Genomic DNA, 24,983 nt, shown 5'->3' on the forward strand with positions numbered 1-24,983 from the left:
ATAATGTGTGGGATAAACTAATTCCATCAGCCTCAGAGCAGAAACCGGGGCTGCCTCCCTTCCCTTCTCCCTCCCCAAACCCACCCTGTGTACCAGGTAGAAACACGAGCTCTCAAAAGACTCCTCTTTCCCCAAACCAGACCTTACTGTCCTCCTCGGACACACTCTTCTATGGACAACAGAGAAAAAGTAAAACCAGGAACTATTTTCCTTTTTTTTTGTGTTTGTTTTTTGATAGAAGTGATACGCTTCGGCCTGGATCATCATGAGTGGTCATGCTGAATGAGGAAGAACTTCTCTCAATTTTAAATTATTGCCATGTAATAATCAGGTTTCCATGTAGTTATGTTCCATAGATACAAAGGTGCAAGGGGCAGCACCCAGTTCCTGCCCCTTTTCCTGTTACAGGAGTAGTCTTAAAGAGCTTATTCTCTTAAAATGGCAAGATGGAATGAATAAAACACAATTCCTGTTTTAATGGCGTTGGGTTCTGAAATATCCCAGTTAATTTTTAAATCTGGGCAAGAACAAGTGTTACTGCAAATATTTTATCTTCCCATAGATTGTATCAGTGCTGCATTCCTTGTTCACCAGGGGTCTGGTCCAGTTTAGATGGGAAAGTGGTGAAAATGTTGTGAGATCAGTTGGTCTCCAAAAACATGGGGCAAAATTCACTGATAATGTAAATGTAATTGGTTCAGTTAATTTATATGAAGAAAAAAAAAAAACTTCAGTCCATAGTGGGAATTTAGAATCTGACTGAGAGGAAAAGCAGAGCCCTAAATGGATAGCTGTTGCATGGTGTACTCAATAATTGCATTTATGAATAAACAATTAATTATTATCAATGAATCTCTTGCATATTACTGACAAAGGCACAGAAGCTGGTTTTTGGTGCTGCTGACTTACCCATTGTCAAGTGTGAACTGAGCACTTGTCCTGGCTGCTCCCTTAAGAAATTGTCCAAGATTCAGACTTATTTGTGCCCCCATGGCTTGCATCAATTAACAGTACAATCTTTTTGTTATGGAAATGCAAACATTAGTAGCCTGAGGGGTCTTGTAAATGCAAATATAAAACTATAATTTCAATTTCCCTTTAAGTGCAAGAAAGGCTCTTTTGTTTGTTTGTTTGCTGTTACAATGACAGGTCTTTTTTTTTTTTTTTTCTTTCCTCGCTTTAAACTCAAAATTGAATTTAACCCAGGGAATTTGAATGAGGATGGTTTTCAATCAGCAGATCTGGGGATGCGGGGAGGCTGAAGCCAGCTGCCGAAAGCCATGGGCTCCTCTCGCAAGGCCCAGGCTCTGAAGGGTGCAAGGAAGGGTGGATGCTTGGCCCCGCAGCGGAGGTGGTGAGCTGGGCTGGGCAGCATGCCCGCAGCTGGCGCGGGGCTGGCCCCCTTGGCTGGGGGAGAATTCCCACGTGAGGATTCTTTCCACTCGCTTCAGGCATCCGAGGAGCCTAAATTAGGCACCCGCACCTCTGCCACGGTCAGGGAAAGAGAGAGAGACCTTGAAATGTGTCCTCCAGAGGCAGCTTGGCCCCCGGGTGGGTGACCGTCATTGTGGGGCACCATTTTGGGCCAAACCTGATGGTTTTGTGCTCAGTGCTATGGGGCTATACCAGGCAAAAGCGAGCCGTCTCCTCAAAAGTAAGGTGGGAGATGGCACCTGAGTGCATGTCACGGAGGCGTAACGAAAGAATTGGAGGAAAGTCCAAGGTCTGTTTTCCCCTTTCTTTTTATACCACACATATAAAAGTAAAATATGAAAACAGCCACTTTGATTTCTTCCTCCCAGGCTGGCCCAAATATGCCCAGGTATGTGTCTAAACAGATTCCTGGAAAACCTGCCCTTGCTGAGGCACAATCTCTAGCACTCGAGTTGTAGTCTGCAGCTCTGCGAAAAGCAGCAAGGAAATGTGTCCTCGCTGGGGGTCCTACATGCCCTCCTGCCTGCCTTCCCTGCCTGCCTGCCTCTGCAGGCAGCAAAACACCAGGGACCCAGCAGGATATGCGCCTCAGCGCAGGATTTGGCCTGGCGGTGGTTTGCCAGCACACAGACAGAAGGCTGAGGTCAGATACAAGACCAAAAAAAAAAAGAAGAAAAGTGGTTAGATGCTGTCCTGAGCAGTTTCCTTTGGTACCATGCACTCGTTCCCACTGTCCGTGCCCCCAGCCGGCCTGCTCGGAGCTGCTAGCATCGCCATCCCCCCAGCCGAGGTTCCTGGGAAACCTTTTGTTTGATTCCTTGGTGATTTTTAATTTGACCAAAGGGGCAATTAACCAACAAAATAATCCCTCACCCAACTCCGAATGCTCTCGTTACACTCATTTTACGAAGGTGGTGTTACTGGTGCAGGAGGGCAAAGCTGCCTCAGCTTGGTGGTGGTAGCTGGTGGGTGGGTGGCATGGCCAAACTCATCCTTCAGCCCTGAGCAGGCAGGGCAGGATCCGGCCCTGCCAGTGTGGTCCCAGTGGGGTCTGCCAGGCGCCAGGCTCTGTGGGTACAACACACACCGCGTCCTCTCGAAAAGGGGAGAAAAGTCTGAGCCCATGGAGCAGAGCTGGAGGGCAGGAAGAAAAACCAGCAGAAAAATGTTTAAAGTTATTTGACACCAGTTTTCTCCCCTTCACACCGTTACCACCTTTCGGGAGTCCTCCAGCCTTGGATCGGCTGGTTGTTTTCCTTCCCCCTCTCCCGTTGCACTCCTCTCTGGTGTGTGAACGCTAGAGGCTCCCTCCTTCTGGTCTGCGAAAAAACTTTAGTTCCTGACTCTTTTTTTTTTTTTTTTTTTTAACTTCCCTCAGGAAAAAAATGTGGAGTTAATTATCTGTGTAAAATGTCAGATGCAGGAAAGGGGCTGTGCTTACTTGGATATCCCATCCGAGGCGAAGTGACTGATTTTTTTTCCCCTTCTTTTTTTTTTTTTTTTTTTTTTTTTTTCTTCTCTTTCCTAAGGGGTGGAAAGGACCTCGCGAAATAAAAGTGCAGAAACAAGCCGGTGGCTCCCAGAGCGGCCGGGGCGGGCGCGGCGGGAGCCCCCAACGCAGCTGCAGCGCGGAGCCGAGCGCGGAGCCGCCGCCGAGCCCACCTGCCCCCGGGAGTCAGCATCGCCCGCACCTTTTCCCGCCGCGTACTGAGATCTTGATACAGACATATATATTTTTTATCCCTCCCCCCGGCTTTTCCTCCAGGACTTTTCCACCGCCTTGGGACACCCGCAAACTTCTCCCTCGCTCCCCCTTCCCTCCCGCCCCAACTTCGCTGGTGTTTTTGTGTTTGTTTTGGTTTTGTTTTGCTATTTTTTTTTTTAATTTTTCTTTTTGTTTTGGAAGACCCGCCTGCGTTTCGCCTCCCGTGCCCCACCGGAGAGGCCGGGAGCGGCTCCGGCGGCGCGGGCAGCACCTCCCCGGCGCACGGCGTGCCAGCCCGGCGGCGCGGCGCGGCCCGGCTCGGCGCGGCCCGGCCCGGCTCGGCTCGGCACGGCACGGCTCGGGCGCTCGCCCCCGATAATGCAGAGCTACAAGTACGATAAGGCGATCCCGCCGGAGAGCAAGAATGGGGGCAGCCCGGCGCTGAACAACAACCCGGCCAAGAGCAGCAGCAAGAAAGCCCTGCTCATCTGCCTCGACTTCCTCTGCCTCGTCATGGGTGAGCAGCCGCGGGGGCTCCGCGGGGCTCCGCGCCCCTTCGCTCCGCTCCCCTCCCCTCCAAGCCCCCCCAGCCCCTCGGACTCCCACTTTGGGAAAGTTTCGCGGAGGGAGGGCGGGCAGAGCTCGGCCGTGCCCCGGCCGCGCCGCTTCCCAAACAAAAGCGGAGCGGGGCCGCCGGCCGAGGCGAACCGGGGAGCGGGCAGCGGCGGGGAGCGCGTCCCGCCGGGGTCACGGCGGGGCTGGCGGGGGGGAGAGCGGGGTGCCGGCTGTCCGCGCGGAGAGGGGGGCACGGCAACCCCCACCCCCCAGCCCATTTACTGATTATTATTATTATTTTATTTATTTATCCTGTCCCCCCACTGCCGTGTCCTGGCCCGGCGCTGCGGAGGGCGGGGGGCAGCCCCGCCGCCGGCGGTGCGCAGGGGGCACTGTGGGCCCGGGGATGCGCCCCGGCCCCGCGCCCCCGGGGGCGCCCCCCGGGCCGTGCCCCGCACCCCGCCGCCTGCCCGGACCTCGGTAGGCGCCGGGGCCAGCTCCAGGTGGAGGTAGTGCTCTACGGCTGTAACGAACCCCACAGCTTGGGTTTACTTATTTTTTTATTAATAATGCAAAAAAGAAACTCTGGCCACTCTGGTTACTTTGTGTTGCTCGGATGTCGGGTTTACCAGTGGTTCTTTCTTCCCTCTCCCCTTCTTGCACCCAGTGCAGGCATCTCGCTAAGCTAATTTCTTAAAAGGTTGCTTTGAAGTGCTTTCAGGCATCTCGTAGTCACTGGCAGAGGTCTTATTTTGCTAGCCTGCTTGGCTTTTGGAAATGGCATGGCACGTAAGGAAACTGTCAACAGCCTGTCTCAAAAAGATTTCGCATGCCAAAACATCAACCGTTCAATTGTGGCTGCAATGCTGAATATTTAATTGACAGACACAGGCAGGGGAAATCAACTGGCTTCCAACAAAGAGATTAATAACACAACAGCACGTGAGTTTAATACTCCAGACACCACAGTCTTTAAAACAATTGTTTCTGCTTAGAGCCCATTTTTTAAAGACTGTCAGTTTGATTTAATTTTTATGTAGTTTATTGATCATCTGGTGTATATTACAAGGCACTAATACATTAAGAAGAGGGGCATGGTTTTCTCTTTATATTCCCACAAGAATAGAGGCCAGTGCAGAAAGCTTCATCTTCTTGTATCTGGAAAAAATAAAAATACTTGATATCCCATATATGAAACTACTATAAGTAGAAACATAACTAGCTTGACTTACCTCACTTATTTAAACAGAAGGTTGGATTCCTAGTAAAACAGCTCCTAGGAGTCAGAACTTTAAAACTTTTATTTACGCAAGTTTTCTTAACTTCAGGTATTGCTGGCATGAGTAAGTACTATTTGAATGGGTAAAGGGTTTTCTTCCCCATCTCTACACTAAGGTCCTAACTGCAAAAGCAGTTAGTTGACGTGTTATTCTACTTGTGATAGTTTGGGTAAACACAACTTACCGAGCATCACTAGAAGGTATTGTTACTGGGGAATAATGTGATACAGCAAAAACTGCGATTGTTGCTTTGTTTCACATTACTACAGGTGGAAATCAGAAAGTAAACACCAGAGTTGGTTTGTTGTTGTGTTTTGGTTTGGGTTTGGGTTTTTTGGTTTTTTTTTTTTTTTGTGTGTGTGTGTGTGAGAGGACATTTAAAAGTAAGATCATGAATTCAGCAGCTGAAGGAAATTTTAATCTGGCTGATCACTAGCAGGTGAAGAACACAGGTGGGATGTGGTAAGGGAGGTGATTACATGATGGATAGCCCATGATGTGTGTTTGGGGATGGGTTTTTCAAATACACCCAGACCAGTAGTATTGGACCTGCTGGTGGATGACTGGGCATGAGGTGCTGTGAAAGCTAGCTGCCCCACTCGCAGGAGGCTTGGCTTGCTCTTCTCTCTGCTTTTTGCTAGGGAAGACTAAGACCTTATAGTTTCCAAGCACTTGATTCCAAACCCAATAAAATCTCACCACTTTGAAGGTGAAAAAAAAGGTGCTCTAGCTGAAGCCTGTAAGAGAAAGTTGGACAGATACAAGTTGATGGGTATTTACATGTTCAGTAAAAAAAACGGAGTCCTATGTAAGATAACAAGAAGCAGAACTGGGTGAAATGAGTTGTTTTAAGGTGGAGGTACTCAGTAGAGGTCTTCTGCTGGTGCATGTAGGCACATGGCCAATGGCCTCCAGTGCAGTTAAACTGAGTTACGCCTCTTGAGCAGCTGCCCAAAGATGTTCAGAGTAGCAGGGAAACAGAAGGCTTTTTCTCATTTGAGGACCACTTTAGGAAATATTAAAACCTGTCATTTGAATTGCAGAGGTCTGTGATGCTGCATTGGCTTCTGCTGCAGGTACTGCTGTAATTCTGACCTGAATAGGTTTTTTTGGGGGGGGGGGGGGGGGGGAGGGAAATGAAAAGAATAAACTATAGCTGAAATGTCTTTCGGAAATGACACATGTCAGCTCTCTGTGAGGTGGTAGATGTGTACAAACCCTTTGTTTACATACAAATGTAAACAAATTACCCCAAAGACAATTACCATAAACATCTAAAACTCAGAATGAGTAAAGCAGAGCTATCAGGAGCTTCCTTCAGCTTTAATTTGGTACAAGTCATTAGAAAGATCCACTTTGTCTTTCATCATTAAGTACAATGGTTATCTTGATAGTAAGTGCATAAGGGGAAGATTTGTATCTTCATTCCTTGGGGATCATGGGGAGCAAAGTTGTTGAGCCATTGGCAGAAGTGTGTTGCTGGTGGATGAAGATCTACTGAACCAGACCCCCCCATTTCTCCTGCATTTCCAAGTTGGGTTGGCAGGGAGCTGAGTATTTCCGAATGCCCTGCTCCTCTAATGAGTGCACTTTGCACTGACAAATCCCTGGTTTCTTGCATGAACAAGAGGTTTCATCACTGACACTGTGAACTTCCCAGAAATTTCATGTTGGTGCTTAACTCAGTAAAAGAGGCAGAAAAGAACTGACTGTGCATTTATTTATGCAGGTCATCCAAGGGGGGAAAATAACTTTCTCCATCTGCTTCCTCTTCTTGGGAGGGCTCTGTTTAGAGAATTAGAAGATGCTTCCTGAAATTGTTAGGGCCACAAGCAAGCCCGGTGGTGTGGAGGAGTCCCCGCTGCCCCATCCTTGTCTCACTGGTTACCGTGACACATCTGAAAATGTGATTGAGGAGCTCAGCTGGGGGGGGCTGAAGTTGCCCCTGCTAAGCTGGTGGGTGATTTCATGTTGGAGAGATGTGGGGAACTCTCTGAGCAGCAAAATAAGAGGTGTGATGGGAGGACCTCATTCTACCTTCATCTGATCATCCTCAGCCCAATTGCAGCCACATCTCTTCACCAGGATTTTCTTGCACCTTCTGCCTGGAGCACGGAGCCATTACCGGGTGGGGGGACTGGTGTGACCTTGGCTGGGTCAGGTCCCGCGGGACAGTTTTCCTTGATGCCATGGGGTTTTGGTATCCAGATGCAGGACTGCACGGAGCTGTTGCAACCAGCCACCACCTTTCTGCAGGAGACATGGGCAGGTGGGGAAAAGCCTCTTGCCCTGACCCTTGAGGTGGGATATTTTGGAGCCTAGCCCCACAGGTGTAGCATCTAGGGTTAAATTTACTCCTCTCAGACCTTCTGTTTTTTCCCCTGGCAGGGACTCACCATGTCCAGCAAACTCTGAGCAGCCACCTGTGCTCTGCTGACGGGCACTAAGTCAAGTGTTTAATTTTGGAAGAGGGGAAGGCTGTGTCAGCAAGGCCAATAGGGTACATGAAGGTCTTTGGTAGCTTGTGCTTGTGCAGCTTGCACAGGTAGAACAGCTTCCAAAATGTCCTGCTTGTGCTATAAAATAGAGGGATTTCATCTGGTGTACCTGCTTCCTAGGCGCGTGGAAATTGGGTTTATGGGAGCATATGTTTCAGGCTGGTGAGATGTAAACTGCACATAATTTACTGCCCTTCTTATTTTCTGTCTCTAATTTAATTTTGTCTCCTCTGTCAATCCCAGTTAATCTGTACAACACAAGTTTTACTGCCTTTGGGAGGTTTTGAAGCAACAGATGGATAGGCCTCTTATGACCTTAGTATCTCTTCAGCTTTCTCACAAATTTGGCATCTCCTCTTCTGTAGCAAGCTTGATGCTAAAATGAACTTTGGAAGTAAATATTTACACTAGCAGGACTTTGACATGTTTATGTAAGTGGGGGTATAATCTTATAATTTGGGCTAACAGTTTAGATTACTCTTAACTTTCCTCTTCTGTGTAGAAAATTGTGTTGTCATCCAGCTTTCAGAAGCAAAAAGTGTTTGAGCTCTGCTGGGGACCCTGTCCCTCTGTCACGAAAATCAGTGCAAACAGGCCTGGGATTGTCATTTAAGTGTAAGGAGTGGGAGGAGTTAAAGATGAGGTTAGGGTTATTTGGATGCTGTAAAGTTGAATTTGATGAGCTAAGCAACTTTGCTTTGTTTGGTTGGGTTTTTTTTTTATTATTTTTAAGACTACCCTGCCGTGCAGGGCTCGCTTGTCGTGTAGGTAACATCTTTGTATACGGTCCTGAAGAAACTGCTGACCCAACCATTTCTTATTTTCAGCAAGTGATGAGATCTGACTGTACTAAACCAGCCAGGCAGTCCCAACGCCTTGGCGTTGTCTTCTCCGTGCCGTGTCTCCTCCATGTTGGGGAGGACTAGATCTATACTGCACACAAGAAGCTGTGTGGGTGGGGAGTCGTCATTGTGTTTTGAGCATCCCTAGATGGGGTTTGGTCGTTAATGTTTGTGTATTGCTTATTTTAATACCTGTAGAATCTCTTAGCGGCAGGGAGCTCCCTGCAAGGCAGTAGGGTCTGTCTCGGGGATGGCTGGTTTGGAAGTGCTTTGGCAAAGGCAGGTTTGCAGAGGTGGCATCTCGGCATGGGGGTGTGCGGTTGTATCCCACCATCCTTTTGGAGTAAAGGAGATTATTTGAGCCTTGAAAAGCTTCTTATTAAACCAACAGTCACCATCTAAGCATGATACCCATCCTTAGTTTTGACCCTCTCTTGAAAGACCAAAGGGGCCAAAGATGACTGGAAGAAAGGACGAGAGAAAAGTATTTTGGAGGTGTTTAAAATACACTTTCTTTTGCATTGGCTTTATAAAAAAACAAAAAAACCTATCAAGAGCAGGTTATTAGTGACAATTATACTTGAGGTGTTAATTGCAGAACAAGGAAATGCTGTACCTATGGCAGACCAAGTCCTTGGGGGTATAAATCTCCAGGCTTTCCCGAGTCAGTGGAATTTGGCCAGCCTGAAGATGTGTCTCCAGGAAAGCAGAATTATGTGCAACTGCTTCATGGCCAGAAGTGCTTTGAATCCTGTGTACCTGCTGCTGAGACAGGCAGGAGATGGGATCATAATTACAGTGGATGACACTTTTTTTTTTAATTGTCTGTTTGTAGTGAGCATAGAAAATAATATAAACATCACTCCCAGATCAAAGAGATTGCTTTTATACCCTTTAAAATCTCAATTTAATATGCATGCCTTTCTTAGGCTGTTTTGGTCTGACTTTGTCTAGATACAGGCTGATGGTATATCCTCCAGATGCATGTGCCTCCGTATACCGCCCAAAGATGGTTTGCATACCACAGCTGGGGAACCCGCGCTGCGCGGGCACCGTCTTGCAAACAAGGGTGCCTGCATCTGAGATAGGAAGGGTGTTTACATGCCTCCATCTCTGCCTAAAATGACTTAAAAGAGGGGAAAAAAAGCCCCAGCTCTGCTCTCTGTAGCTTGCTCTGGTGGAGCAGACTCCATCCTCTCCATTTCGTTCATACAATGCTCCCGCTTCATCCATGGTAATCCAGAAGGGACCGTTGTGGTTGCCCAGTCTGCCTGCGCCTTGAACAAGGGCATGCCTGTTGAAGGCAGCGTGAGGAAAGGCAGCAGCCTTCAAACCCTCCTATTCCAGTGTCAGCACAGTCGGTGCTGAGAACGGCAGCTTCCCCCAGCCCTGCGCATCCCTGGGGGACTGTGTCCCAGGGGCTGGCAGCAGGGAAACCCCCTCCCCGGATGCGGCTTTCCCTCCTGCACAGCAGGATGCCAGCTGGGGTTTTAGTATGAGTGCTGTCACTTTTTTTCCTTTCTTTTTGTTCTGTCTTAGGGCCCTGGCTCCTGCAGTTGTGTTGGTTTGTTTGGTTTTTTTTTTTGATAGGTCAGGTTTCATATTTCAAAAAAAAAAAAACAGACTTGTAAATGAGAATCAAGTGAATGATAAAGCCTCAAAAAAAAAGGTAAATTAAAATAATCCAGTGTTTATTCTGTAATGATAAAGTCCAAAGTCAGTTTTCTGAATATGTTCTTTTTTTTTTTTTTTTTTTCCACTGACTGGTGTGGCAGAGCTGTGGGATCCCTGGTACAGCAGAGGCTAAAGCAGCCCTCTGTGCTTCCCCCCTTGCTAACACGGTGCCACAGGCTGCACCACTGCATGTGCGAGGGTCCTGCCTGCGCCCAGCCTTCGGTCTGGCTTTGCAGATACCTCAGCTGGGGGGGGGTCTTGCCAGGAGCTGGGAAGAGGCTACCCTGTCCATCACATCTCCTCATGGATCAGCATGGCCCCTTTCTCAGAAGGGCATTCATATCCCTTTCAAAGCCACCCCATCTATCCCTGTTTTGCTCTCTCCCATGACATCTACCTTGGAGAATCACTACCTGCTCCACAATTTTAGCAGGTGGAAAGCTCCTCAGTGCAGATCGGGTGTCTGAGTACAGGGTTGTGTTGGAGCAGCTGTTGGGAAGTTATGCTTGAGAACCTGTTCTTGCTTTTAGCTGCACGCAATGGCTTAGTTGTAATGGTGGGATCATGATCAGCAGAAGCTGCTCCTCAAGTTAGATCTGAGGAGGCAGAACATCACCAAAAAAAGGGGAATTTCAAGTATCTTCATATAGCTTTTGATACAAACCATTGGAAAACTTGGCTTAAGCATGTTTGTTACTAAGACAATGTATGAAACAGTTGGAAAACTAGGTTTGTCCTGGTGGGTTTCTAAGTATCAGAAATTCCTATAAACTCTGTCCTTTCAGGTTGGTCACGTAAGTGGGCTTGTTTTTCACATGCGTTGGATGTTTTGAAGACACAGGGTTGAAAATTGACTCTCTGGATCAAGTAGATGTTATTACCAGAACGTGTAATTTAACTCTAGAGCTTCTGATGCTCTGAAAATGCCTGTGCTCTTTATGCTGTGTGTTCTTGTTCCAGCGTTGCCTGTAGCTCGCACACATATATGAGCTTATCTTATCTGAGCATATGGTGCTCTCAGTCAGGAGCTCCAGGGCTAGGCTGGGGCTGCTAGCCAGAGCTCAAATGAAGCTGCCGTTGGTCTGACAATGCTGGTGACACTGAATCAGCGGAGAGTGTTCATAATCCTCTAGTACTTTCCCATAATTTTTCATCCCTTGCCCAAAAAGACATGAAAGCTGTGTTGACCATAGCACAGAGAAGCTTGGGAGATACCTCCAGCCTTTCTGATAAAACATATCAGTAGGTTTAGCTTACGGTGCCTGAGAGACACAGAAAACTGTGGCTGGATTCGCATTGCTGGGCTAACCCAGACCTTGCCCTGAACACCAAAGGTAGCTGTGGCATGGAGGTGTCCTTCACTCCTTTGGGAATTTGCAGATGGCAGGCTAGACCTCTTGGAGCCCCTTCACCTTTGCTGGTTGGAGGAGCTGAGAACAGTGTGGTTCTTCCTTCCATGGGTTTAAACAGAAAAAGTGAAAGTTACTGGTTAGTGGTTTTGGGCAGCCATCCCTCTTGAAATAAATGATGCTCCCTCTGAGAGCTTGCTTCTCCTAGCAGTGTCAGGGTTGTAGCCTGTCATTGCACAAAGGAAGCGACAAGCTACATGGCATCCTGTAATTAGCTTTCACCTGGTTTTACTGTAAATTAGTGAGAATGGCAGCCATTTTTGAAAGCTTTTACAGCAGTGCCCGTGTGTCAGGTCATGCATGTACTGGAGACAGGCACTGCACGCAGATATTATTGCATTGCAGTTAATTCAGCATGTGCTTATGCAAAGCTGAGACATCATCGCATGCCTCAAAATGTCCAGCCACTGAATTTGAAAGCCAATGTGCCAAATGGGGTCTGGGCTTCTTGTCTTCTTGACGGTCGGCAAGTTATTTATGACCTCCATTTTAAGGTGGTGTGATGGGCCTTTCTTTAAGCCTAACTGCAAGTCTCAGCTTGAGGCTGGTTGGAGCGAGCAGCCAGCCCAGCCCTGGTTATCATTCCCACTGATGTTGACAGCGAGGTCAAAGTAGCAGCACAGTGGCTGTGGCAATGGGTCCTGCACCTGAAGCATTTTGAGGGCTTCCGAGGCTTTTCTGCAAAGCCCACCACTCTTTAAAGTGTTTGTTTCCAAAGGGAGAGTCGAAAATAGCATGGCAAACCACTGGTAAGCAAGTCTGGTCAGTGAACGCTGGGTGCATTTATGTTCTGAGTGATACTCACAGAGTAATTTTGGATAGATGGTAAGCTGATGGCAGACAGCAAAACTCCTTTGAAGTTGATAGCTGTGAATCAGTTTGGTGTTAGCAGGTTTCTGAAGCTGCTCTTTGATCACTGATCAGATGGCCCGTGCTTTTTGGGGAGCTGCTTCTGCCTTTGATTCCTGGGTTGCAGCCCACCCAAGGACCCAGAGGAGGTCCTCTAATTCCTAAGAATTTCAGTGAAGCCACAAACTTCAATGTTCCTGCCAGGCCATCACCTGCCTCCCAAGGTATCTTTTGAAATCAGATCCTCAGCAACGTGCGACTGTGGAAAAAGTGTGCAGCTCCCAGGGCTCGGGCTGAAATGTGTCTCTAGGACATGTGTGCACCTGTCCCGGAGCTTCCCACCTTGATTCCTGTGAAAGCTTCCCTGGGTAGCTCCGTTCCCATGCTCCCGTGTTCTGCAGAAAAGAGAAATGACCTCGCATCACCCATTGCAGTGGGAACTGGCTCATCTGTTCCCAAATAAGAGCTGAAGTTTTTCTGGTTAAGGATATGGAGGGAAAGGTGTACTGAGTCATCTGCCAGTTGATAATACGTAACACAAATGGCTAATTTTCAAAGGAAGGGCTTGGAGGGGCCTTTAGCCTACTCATACTTGCCAAGCTAAGAAAAAAATCCCCCTTGCTGCTTGACCACAAGAGGCTGTGTTTTCAGTAGAGGCCTCAGGTTTTGTGTTTTTTTTCTTGTTTATTCTTATCAAAGTTTGCAGCATCAGTGACTATCTCATCAAATAATTCCATATTTTTTCCCATAATCTGGGATGGATATTTTTCTATCTAACACTCCTCGTTTCTTGACCACCCCTGCAGCTTTAGCATGCAGCCGTCATTCTGCTGCAGCTCCCACAAAGCGGCTGAAAACCAAGGTAACAGCAACATTTTGAGTGAAGGGGATGAAATGTGGAATAGGTTCAGCGTATTTCTTTGTCATTGTTGGAGTCCTATTCAGTCTGGAGCTGAATAGGAGGCTGATTAGCATGTGGAAGCATTTCTAAAGCATTGGGCTGTGAGGGTTGGGTGGTTTTTTGGTTTTTTTTTTTTTCCTTAAAGGAGAAGTTTTGTGGCATTTATTTTTCTGACTGAGCTGGCATGAGTCTTTGTCAAATGCAAAACCCATGGAAAAGTCAAATAGTGCTTTAGAGAAAGCCTGTTTTGATAAATCACTGTGTGCATGGGCACAAAGAAGGTTTCCAGTGCCTCAAGCTCTAAGAGTGTGTTTAAAACAGCCAGACAAGTGCGATAGAGCTTGGGACGCATCTGGATTGTGGATGCAACATAAGGGACTTTGCTTTTGCTCTCACTGAGGTTGTCTGCAAAACTGGGTATTGCTTTACAAACACAGGATTGGGTCCACAGTCTGAAAATCCACCTGCTTAAATGCTCAGCGTTTTGCTTTCACAGAGAAAGATATAACGCTGAGGTAGATTAAAAAGTTAACTGCAAGTGAAAAACAACTTTTCCCCAATGAAATTGCTTCAAGTCCTGGGCCTGAGGCTGGTTTTGGAGAAGAGGGTTGATTTTCCTTTTGGTGTTGGGGCGAGGTGTGGGGCTGACATTCCCGTTACAGTCTCTTACTGCAAGATCGGTTGTGTTTTGCTCTGAGTGGTGACCGAAATTGTTGCCTTGGTGCTATTTGTGGGTCTCACGTGGGTCTGTGCTAGACCAGAGGTCCTGCCATGGGAGTACCATATCTCCTCCCCTTTGCGGGATTGTGGGATTTTGGGGTGCTTGCAAACCTCAAGGGAGATGGGGGATCCTGTTGCATGCCAGGGGCTGTATGGATGTAGCACACTTGTGCCCCTGAGCTTGCAGGCAGAGTGGGCAGTGCAGGAAAATGCATTTAATTACTGGGTGCAATGAGTGGTGGACTTGAGGTTGCGTGGAGAGCTCATGGCAGCAATTGGCGTCGAACCCTCTTGATGATGCATGTATGGACCAGACCCCATGCCTGGGTTTCTCCAATGCCTTGTCTAGTTTTCTTTCAATTATTCCAGTTTAAGAGAGGAAAAAAGTCCTTCTCCAGCTCACTGATGTGCCTTAACGTAGCCTTTTGAAGGCTGATTAAAGCTATTGCTTAATTAAGGAGAACTTAGCTCCTCTGTTCGCAATTCACGATTAAAGAATCGTTTGAAGTAATTCTGCAATACTTCCCCCCCCCCCCCCCCCCCTTAACGTGAAGAAAATTCCTAGCACTGTACATGCCCCAGCAGCGAGGTTTTGAGCGCTATTACAGGACCACAAACCTGCTGGCGAATCTGGCTGCTGCCAAAGGCATCTGAACATTAAAAAGCCCTGCAGAGGGGTGGGAGGGAGTTCAATCTCAGGATACGCTGATTTGGAAAGGGAATCCAAACAAAGAGGCTTTTCAGCAGAGGCTGAGGCTTGGCTTCTCTCAAGGGCAGTTTGGGCTTGGGGAAGCATCCGGGAGGCGGCGAGCGGAGCAGGAGTACATGAGCTGGATGCCGCGTGGTGTAAGGTTTCCCAGCACAGCGTGGTTTTGTGTTACAGGCTGGGGAACTGGCTGTAAGCGCTCCTCTCTTTTCTTTTTTCTTTTTCTTTTTTTTTCCCCCCAGTCCTTTTATTTCTGTTGGACACAAAGGAGAGGTTTAGGCTTTCTTTTTTTTTTTTTTTAATAAAGGAAAAATAAAGGTTCCCATCCCCTGCCTCTTGCTGTTGATGATGGAGGGGGACCTGTCAGTGTCTCCAACCTGGAGAAACCCTTTGCTGGGTCACATGGTGGCCCTGTAGGGGCATTTTACTTTGCTCAGAAAGCACAACCCGCTCACAGGCTCACCGAGCGTACCCTCGCAGGAGCCCAAGGTGCTAGGGGGACAGACACCTCCTAAAGAAGGGTCTGGCTCAGATAAGGAGAAGTGAAATGAGGCGGATGCTGGAGCACCTTCTTCACAGCAGGAGGGATGCAAAGTGGGGTGTGCATCCGCTGGGCCCCCTGTTCCCACAGCAGCCCTGTCCCTCATGGTGGCAACTCCCAAGTGCCACCACACTCTCAAGAAGTGCCAGGAAGAGCCGAGCAGGGAGGAGGTGCTACCAACCATCCCAACCAACCAGTTGGGTTTTTTTATAGGCACCAGATGGTTTTAATAGAGGAAAGCTGAACTTCTTATGACCCTTCCCCACAGACGTTGTTTGTTGTTTTGTAATTGTGGCCAGGACAAAACCATGTCCCAGAACCTGCAGTGAGTGTGAGAGCTTGGTGCCTGGTGCCTTCTTCTCCCACTCCACCGTGAGCCCCCCCCACTGCCCCCATGTTCTCCTGGCTTCCCTGCCTCCAAATTATCTGGGGGAAGCTGCTGGGCATGAAAGACTTGAGACTTTCCACTGATCCCCAGTTAAAGAGATTAGCAAGAGTACAAATTGGAGAAAACCGAAACATCTGAAAGCAAAGCGCAAGGAAGCAATAAAATGTCAGGCCATGTTTTCCCTTCTAGTTGATTAAAAATTCTCCTGATAAGCAAGAAAGCTTTCATGGCTGGACAGGACCTGTATTGTGTCAAATGCAGTGAAAGGTTTATTAGAAGGATAAAGTGGTGTGAGTGTGGGGTTGTGCTTGCAGCCCTTCTGGTGCTGAGTTATTCTCCAGGGCTGAAGGCATTTTGCAATGGTATGGGAGCAAGAATCGTGATGGAGAAACCGCTTCTCCTATGGAGGGAGGAAAATGTATGGAAATGGGGGTATCTGGAGGGGTGAGTGGGAGACACGAGTTTCTGTGTGCTGAACAACTGTCAGAAAAATTAACATAGCTGAAACTGGCTGTTGGGGAAAGCTGAATGACAGAGGTAAAGGAAGAAGAGCAAAAGCCATCAAATTACTGCTAATTAGGGTCTCTGGGTGTTATACGTATATCCATAATGCATCCAAACCGATGATTGACTGCATAGTTGTCCTGTGGCTGGTATGTTTGGGAGCAGTGTTACATCAAGGCTGACCATTTCTGTGAATTCCCTCTTGCTGCCCCTGTTTACAGTCTTATTTTTGCCCAGGAGCAATCAAACCTCCAGTAAATCTGAAATTATGCCCACCTCATGTGCCATTTGTTTTGTGGTGGCTCTGGGGACAGGAGGCCACTGAGATGCTGCAGACTGGGGGGAGAAGTTCAGTGGACTTGCCTTGGCTTTTAGAAAGTCAAGTAGAAGAAGGAAATGAGGGCTGGGTCTCCTGCTCTCCATGGGAAAGCCAATGGTGGTAGCAAACCACCCTGCTTGGAGATCTGCTCCAATTCAGCGCTGAGATGCTCCACTCGGCCCATGGTTCCCTCTTAGCTTGAGATATCGGTGCCTGTGTTTCTGTTTGGGGATCAAACACAACATAAGAATGAAAAAAGCGGGAAAACAAAAGGTTTGTTTCTGTGCTGTTGTGTTTGACTTCCCAAGGTTTTAATTGCCAAGGGCTGCATTGGCAGCCAGCTGGCTGCAAAGGGATGCAGATCTTAAGGAAGAGAAGGGCTTTTTTTTTTTTTTTTTTTTTTTTGTCTGAGGATCCAATAGCTGCTATATTTTCCTGCAGGAGATGCAGCTTTGTGTACATTTTACCCCCCAAAGGTGAATTATTATTTTTAGGTACCTGCTTCCTCAGCTTCTCCAGCTGCTGTTAAAGCTCCTGTTGTTACTGTTTTACTACCTATAGGAGTAAGAGGGTACAAGCAGCAGGAATGGCAAGTATGGAGTCCAAATTGTACCTCAGTTTTAGAGTTTTTCTCCTTGGAGCCAAAAAGTGTGCTTTATATAAAGGGAAAATACTGTAGGTGGCTCAACTTGTAAGCCCTTGGCCTATGCACTAAGGGATGCACGTGTCCCTGTAGATGCTGGTGTGCAAAGACAGCAGGATCAGGCCCACCAGTGTACAGGCTGGGAACAGGCTGGACAATCTGAATCTTGCTACCAAAACCTTATTTGTACAGTAACTTGAAAAGAGGAAAAAAAAAGGCCAGCTTAAAAAAATAAATAAATAAAGCATGTGATACTTGGCACACCGGTTGTATAAATCTCGACATTAGCTACCTGTGAATCATCCAGCAGCATGTTAATTGGTACCCCTTGGTAGATGAGGATTTGGCATCAGGTCTGCATGTAATTACAAGCCACACACAGAAGGACACAGGCAGCTAATGAACTCCTGCCAAACTCCAGCTCCACTTCTGCGGCTTTTGAAGTTTGCTGGTCTTTCAGCATTTTGTATAGTAAGCACTGAAAGGCATCAAATCACTCCTTTGACAGCGTTTAGAAAGGGTTGGTTTGTTGAATAACCGAGTCCCTCCAAATTCCCATCTGAGAACTAGAGCATCTATAGGCGCCTTTCTCAACGGAGCAGTAAATAGGCTGGAAATAGAGGACACCCCCTATGAGCTGCTGAGCTCCTGCCTTGCTGACCGGAGCCAGTGGGCTCTGGTTGCCATGATAGACTGCAAGAAAAGAAACTATTTCCATTTAAAAATCCTTCAAAACAACCCTACTAATGGTACAGGCTTTTTCCCAAGCATCAAATGGCTTAAAACGGAGGCTGTGCAAAGTGGGTTGCAGCATGTTGCACGTGTCTGCGGTTGCATTGGTGTTACGAGAGAGTTGGTAAAAGGGTTTTTGAAGGATTTCTGCCCTGTTGGGAGGGCAAGTTTTCGTGATGCTGGATTTGGAGGGTCATGGGTGCTTTTCCACGGATGTTTTTTTGCTGGGATTGGATTTGAGCCCAAGCCCTTTTCCTCCTCTTTTTATGTCTGAGGTGACAAAGAGAGTTGTTGTTGAGATAAAAACAATTTCCATGAAAACCTGCAATTTTCAGGCAAACATACCAGGCGGGTTTCATGGCAGTACCATGGTGAAGAGGAATAATGCAACTTGGCACGAAGCCCTTCCAAAAAAAAAAAAAAAGGGGGGGGGGGGGAGCGGAACAGAAGAGCCTTTGTCAAAATTAACCGCAGTAAAGAAAAAGGGACTGCTATTCCCTTGGGCTTCTTTAACCTTTTTTTGCCCAATTTATTCACACGTTCCTTGACAGCAGGGCATGGCATTGTTACAGGGGGGCTGGAAAGGGAAATTGGGAGTCATCCATTTTTGGTGTTAAAGAGCACAGTACATGTTGTGTCCCTTGAGTCAGTGTGAACGGAGATTTGGCCGCTGCCTGTGCCGACCCGATTTATACCATCCCCTAAGGAAACAGGGCTATGAAATGTCACCTGTCTGCAAAACACAGCCGTCGTGGTGAGGTCTGGGCTGTGCCTGGGAAAGGGGCTGTTGTGACACTGGGTGTGACAAGGTGGATGTGCTCGCAGTGGCTCGTCCCTGTGCCAGTGGTGGCCCTGTGCTTGCAGAAGAGGGTGGTGAAATTTTAGGTGTTGCTATGACACTGCTGCATCACCTGGATTTACAGACTACGCAGTTTCTTAGGGGGATAAAAAGCATCCAGAAGTCTGAGGTGGTGTGCAGCATGGAACCATGCTGTCCCGAAAAATCTCCATTTAGCTTTAAGGGACCCAAACAATTCATAGGGTCTCATCCAGGGGCAGATGGGTCAGGGTATCCTGTCCTTGCGAGCAGCACAGGGTGGGCACCTCTGTCACTGCGGGTGACTGCTTGCCACCGCAGTATCCCATTCCCAGCTACTTTTCACCAAAGGAACTCAAACTTTTGCAGGCAGTGCAGTGGCAGCACAGCCAAGGCAGCAGCCATCACACATCTGCCTTCCCCTGAAAAGTCTGCCCTCCCCATAATACGAAGCTATTTTAATTAGGAGCATGATTTTTTTTTTATGTTACCTGGGTACAAGTGCAATCTCAGTTATATCATGTATTGTTATATATTAGGATGCCACTGTATGCAGTTAACTGCAGTCAAAATACAAATGAGGGAGAAAGATAATTTTACACCTTTGTAACACATAGGTGAATAGGCAAAGCCTTACTGAGCTCTGCTCTAGGGACCACTGAGATCAGACCCCCATTGCTTGAAAGACCTTTGGATCATTTCCACCCATGCTCATGTTTTTTTGCCTTTCTTTCAGCACTCTGTACCATGCATTATATCCTGGAAACTACCAAATCTCAACTACTGAGGGGGAAAAGTTTCATTTCCAGTTAATCAAGGGAATTGTGTAATACCATTTTCTCCTGGGGAACTTACAGAAAAAAGAAAGGAGGAGGGGGAGAGAGAAGGAAAAAGGGGGGGTATTATATAAAGCAAGTATATTAAGAGGAAATAAATTATGAATTAAAAGTGATTAGTGAACTTTTAAGGAAGAGGTCAGAAGTGCCTTTTGGACTACAAACTTTTTAAGCTTTCAGTGCTTGTATTTGGTTACAGAGTTATAACCCAGCCTTATTTGTGCAGGTGGCTGCTGCTTCAAATCCGAAGAAGGATTTTGCATTTACAATAGGTACATTGACAGAACTGGGTCAGAAAGTTACTCACGGCAGGCTTCAGCGCTGTGGACGCAGGCTTTGCCTCATCCTGCACAGGGGCAGTTGTTCCTAAAAACGTGCTTAATTACAGCTTCAGTGCCTGGCCGGGATGCTCTGGGAAGTGGGAAAGGAAGCCTGGGAAGCTCAGCAGATTAATTTTTTTTAAGGGACCTGATGTTGACCAGGTGAACTGGCTTTATTTTTTGCTTCAAATGCTTTGTGCCTTTATTGATTTAAAAATAATCAAGAGATTTTTGTCAAATGCATTGCATTGGCTGCAGTTTTATGTTTCCACTCTGTCTTGTTGGAGTTCGGCGTGGCTGTGGAAAGAGAAGGTGTCAGGGCCACGTGGTGGTGTTTGGGGGCAGTAAGCTGAGATAAGGAGTCTCTGCTTGATATTTTCTGTATTAAAACAACACCTACAGCCCACTAAACTTTCCTCTTGAATAGAGGTTGATGGAGTGGAGCAGATTTGTTGTTATATGGGGAAATACTAGGGTTCATGCAGCCAGTGTGTGCCAGTGGGATGACGTGGATGAAGGGGAGCAAGCAGCTCTGCTCACCCTTATATCAGCTTGGAAGAAAGCTCCTAGATTTCCCCCAAAGAAATGGGGTGTCATGCCCCTTTCTTGCAGCGTGAGCGTTGCTGGTGCTGGGCAGTGGTCCAAGCCCTTCCTCGAAGGCAGAGCCCAGAGGAGTCGTGGCAAGGCAGGGCTTGTTCCAAACCCCGCTGACCGGCAGAGTAAACCATGTTCACTTCATTTGTAATTGAAAACATAATAGTCGCTGTAGTGTATTTTTCACATGATCCATTTGCCCTGAGTCTTGCAGAGGTCACAGACATATTTTTAGGTGTTTTTTCCTCCTTCTATTCAAGCTGGGTCATCCTAGGTCAGACTTCTCATATCTGTGAGACCTTCCAAAGCACTTGGATGTATAGAGGTGCCTCAAAAGATGCTGACGCATTGGCGTTTTCATGATGTATCACATTTTATTCCTTGCTCTAGACAATGTGAAGTGATGGCTTTGTTTCCATTATGTTTGACTGGAGCTGGCTCTGGATTCCTGTTGATAATGTCTCTTATATTCACCTTTTCCAACTTTTACTGGTCGTCCAGTCTGGCTTAAATCTGTTTTACCCCACAAATGCAGAATTTTATATGTATCTAGGTATTGTGGCTTGGATAAGACCTTTTGTTCTTATTAATGCATTTTTTAGGTATTAAAAATATACATGCACTTTAATATAAAGCTCTTTTAATACATCAGCTCATGCCAAACTCCCAGGAGGAACAACTTAACACACTTCTTAGAATTCCCTTCTCCTCTTTCTTCCTTTGTATGTGGTGTTTACCTCTGGAAATAGGTAACAGGTACTCTCTGAAAGAGCAGTACTTCTCCCAGCAAAACCAATGGCAGCCCTCCCATTCACCTGGAGCTCTTGGGAGCATGGGGCTGACACATTGTGCTCCAGCCGCAGGAGGAAGCGTTTCGAATTCAGAGGAATTTGCAGTGCATGAGAATAATTTGATGTTTGTTTTGAAGTATTTGTTATAAAGAGCTTTTCTATAATATTCTCCCAAGGTGGTTGGGTCAAAAAGCATGTGCCAAGTTGTACAGGGCTGTATTTACTGCAAAGGATGGGTATGTCTCTGGATGATGGGTTTGGGCAGCAGGTAGAGATATCTGTCATTCCTGCCACCACTGCTGGTTCCTTTTAGAGGCACTTCTCAAATAGCTCTGCAGCTTGGGGTCATCAGTGTTATAGGGTTGTCCATATAGAAAATGAATATTCTTGGCTTTCTTCTTGTTTGCTATTGCACTAGCAGGCATGAGAAGACATTTTGCCCAGTGTTCCTGAATAACCAGTTCTTATTAAAAAACAAAACAAAAACACCCAAAAAAAACCCCCAAAAGTAAGAATGCAGACAATATCATCATCTAGGTCAAAATGAACCTGTCTGCTCGCTAGGAAGTCTCATGGACTCTGTAGCATCTGGTGGACCTGAAAATGGTGAGGTTTACGTTGACATTCCTATGATCTGGCTGAAATATAACTAATAATAATAAAGTGGACTGAAGTGTCGCCCTCTTGATAGGAAGGACACCAGACAGATTGACATAGGTAGATGCAAAGGTTAGTGGGAGTTACATGGGAGAACCTACAGCAAGCAGAAAATGAACAAATATCTTTTTTTTTGTAGAAATAAACCTGTTGTGTCCTAGGACTTTTCCAAACAGGTCAAGTCAGAGAAATGCAATATATGCTGATCCTTGTTTATAGGTTCTTTGGGACTCTAAAGCAGGTACCTGTTCTACAGTAAAGTCTAGGGTTTGTTTGTGTGTTTAGAGACTTGCCTATCCTTACCTGTCTGTGTAGCTAAGAGTAGTGGAACTGTAATAGAGTTGAATGGGAATCTGTTTTGCAAACAGAGATATTAGATGTGTTTCCAAAATACAGGCAGATGCACAGAGCAGCCTTCTGGGCTGCTGGAACCAAGGTGAAGAACAATTAAGACTGAGCAGGTAATAAAATAGAGTTGAAGATACTCTGTATTTCTGATGTTAGCCTAGTTGTCTCTTGAGAGTATATGGACATCAAGTACCCAGATTCAGTCAAAAACCATTGGGAAGGAGGCACATCACTGATGCTTTCAAGACTCTTGAAAATCCCAACATAACGGCCCAACCCAGCTTGCAGCAGGATCCTTCCTTTGGCTAGCTCTGGGCTGTCGATCAGGTCCCTTGAGATTATTTTTTGGTTGACCAAGGTCCTACCCCTCCTTCCCCCACCCATTTTCTTGCTGCTGGTGTAGAATCAGGCCCTATTGTGATTGTCAGCATATGCCTGATATGATGGAAATATGGAAATAATTCTGTTCTTCATGTTACTAAATTTTATCTGTGTGTGTGTATATGTACACACATACATACACAATGTCAACTGGCTTCAAGAGTTGCTCACTTTTGTAGCAGTTGCCAAGGCTGATCTGCAGTGCTGCAATTCCTTCTCTAAAAGTTGGGAAGCCCACTTTTAAAGCCCCAATAAAAGCCTACTGTAGGCTAATCTAGTTTTTATGCATTTTAAAACATGTACAAATGTTGTAAGCCAAATAAGGTTTATATGTACCCAAGATCAGCCACTAAGTACTTCAAATAGAAAGCCCGCCACTTGTAGGTACCCAAATATTTACAGAGTGTGTCTTAAATGAGGAATTAGATGCCCTGCTCAGCCCTGCCAAATTATTTAATGATCTTTTTCACTTGTTAAGATAAATGTATAATCTACCGAAACCTTAAAAACACGCCCAGAGCCTGGACACTGGCAACCAAATGCATCACAGAGTGCTTGTTAGCAATTACCATTGCTTTGTTGAGATAGCCAGCAACATCCCACTGACCTGCAGGGTTGAAAGAAGGAAAAAAACCAACCTCTGTTAAAACCAAACATAAAAAAAAAAAAAAAAGACTGTGATGGTGTTTAATTTAGTGCAAAGGTGAAGGTTGGGCTGGGAAGATGAGCTGCATGGGTGGGTCACTGCAGAAATGCCTCTTCCCCTCCTGCTCCCTCTGCAGCTTTTCTGATGGGTGGCCAATGAAAGCTTATCCCGTTTAAAACTTTTTCCCCTGCTAAATCTGCATAAGTGTTAACTTCTCAAAGACTCTCAGATTCAAAGTGCTGTACCCAACACAGAGCCCTTTTTTCTTCTGCCTTTGATTTTTATGCACACTTCAAGCTGGTCAGAGAGTGCATGGGGGTTTTGCAAGGCTTTTTGTTTAGGCTTGGTGGTGGGGTTTTAGCTTTCATGCTGCCAGCCTTCCGAGGATTATTGCCTATTAATTGCCTGTTAATAAAGGTGCTAACCAAGGAAAGGAATATTTTTACCTTGGTGCTAGATTTCCAAACTTGATTGGCTTTATTAAATGGAAAGAAAAATAAATTTAAACCCTGCACTGAGATATCTTAGTGTAGGACACCAGCGGTTAGAGGTCACCAAATCACTTGGATTTCCTCCCAGCAAAAGCAGCATCATTTTTCAATGTCCAGCCCCATGGTGTCCTGCGGTGCCTTGTACAATTAGTTAGTGTCCACACCTGCTCTGTGCTGCTCGGAGCAGGGCTGAGCCACTTTCCACACCATGGACCCCATGGCAAAACTCCTGTGGGTTTGGATGGGGCAGGATCAGCCCCCAAGAGATTTCTATTATGCTCATGGTTTGGAGCCCTGTTTGATCTTGTGCAGCGCAGTAAGATAAAAGCATGTGGTTGGGATTTCCTTGTTCTGTTATTAAAGCAAAAAATCCCCTTTATATAAGGAAAAAAAAAGCTTTCCTTCACCTTGTGAAGCATGTTACAATTCGGAAGGTAATCTCTGCTCCATTTACCTTTTTTGCATTGGAATAAGCAAATCCCTTTGTTCCGTGCTTTAGTTTCCTCTGTCTGTGAAATGGGGATAACAGTACTTCTCTGGTTGCACAGTCCTATATGGATGTGCCAGGGTTGCCTCTGCGCCTTAGGGTATGGTCCACAGGCTGCTGTGTAATTTCTCAACATGAGGATACCAGTATTAAGGAAGATGTGAGACCCTTCTACAGTGTTACTAAAGATTTTGCAGTAGGTCTGTACACATAGGTGAGTTGTAGCCACAGACAGAACAGCCAAATAGGACTGCTTTTGGAGAAGAGTGACCATCCCCAAAATCCCTGTAATTTTTTGCCTGCCATGTATGTCTATTGCTCACTTCAATGCAAGTCACCATTCATTACTGTTTTCTGAAATACACATCTTGTATTCTCAATAGTTTTGTACCATGGGTAGGGATGGGAAGTGGTGGAGGTTGAAAACTTAGCACCTTTGCAGGGTTCAGCTGTTGAATTTGTAGATGCAAATCACTGCAGCCAGGGATGCATAATCTGAATTTTCTATTAAAACACTGAAGCAGAGAGGTAGGCTGCGGCAGAAGAGGTGATGAGGCCAGATGTACCATCTTCATGGTACAACCCTATACTGCTTGTCTTCCATTTCCAAGGGCATGTGGGTTGTAGCTCCACTTCTGGATACCTTTGCCTCTGGCAGATCTCCTAGTGTGAATAATGTTTCTGTGGTGTTTTGCTGAGGGATCCCAAAGGCATCTCTCTCCGCATTTAATTTTCTGTCTTCTTCCAGACTTCCCTCTGTAGTGTTTTTCTGCAAAATCCATTCTCTGGCTGCCTTTTGGCACCGCTACAGGCTTCTCTGTGCTGGAACCTCCTTGCCAAAAAAAGTGTGGGTGGTGACCTAGTGATTTAGACAACCCATTCTCCAAGAAATAACCTTGTGGAAGAAGAGCCATC

The 24,983-nt window shown here is 46.4% G+C and overlaps 1 protein-coding gene across 1 annotated transcript in view; it reads left to right on the top strand.

Annotated features, from left to right (window-relative positions):
• The first annotated feature begins 3,029 nt into the window (after nt 1-3,029).
• The window catches only part of PLPP3 (phospholipid phosphatase 3), a 45,298-nt gene continuing 23,344 nt past the window's right edge, over nt 3,030-24,983 (top strand). The window contains exon 1 of the mRNA XM_082313636.1: nt 3,030-3,656. Coding sequence (XP_082169762.1) covers nt 3,518-3,656 — 139 coding nt within the window. The 5' untranslated portion in view covers nt 3,030-3,517. The remainder of the gene's footprint in view (nt 3,657-24,983) is intronic.

This window comes from Platalea leucorodia (genome assembly GCF_965183815.1).
Source record: "Platalea leucorodia genome assembly, chromosome: 5".
Taxonomy (NCBI): Eukaryota; Metazoa; Chordata; class Aves; order Pelecaniformes; family Threskiornithidae; genus Platalea; species Platalea leucorodia.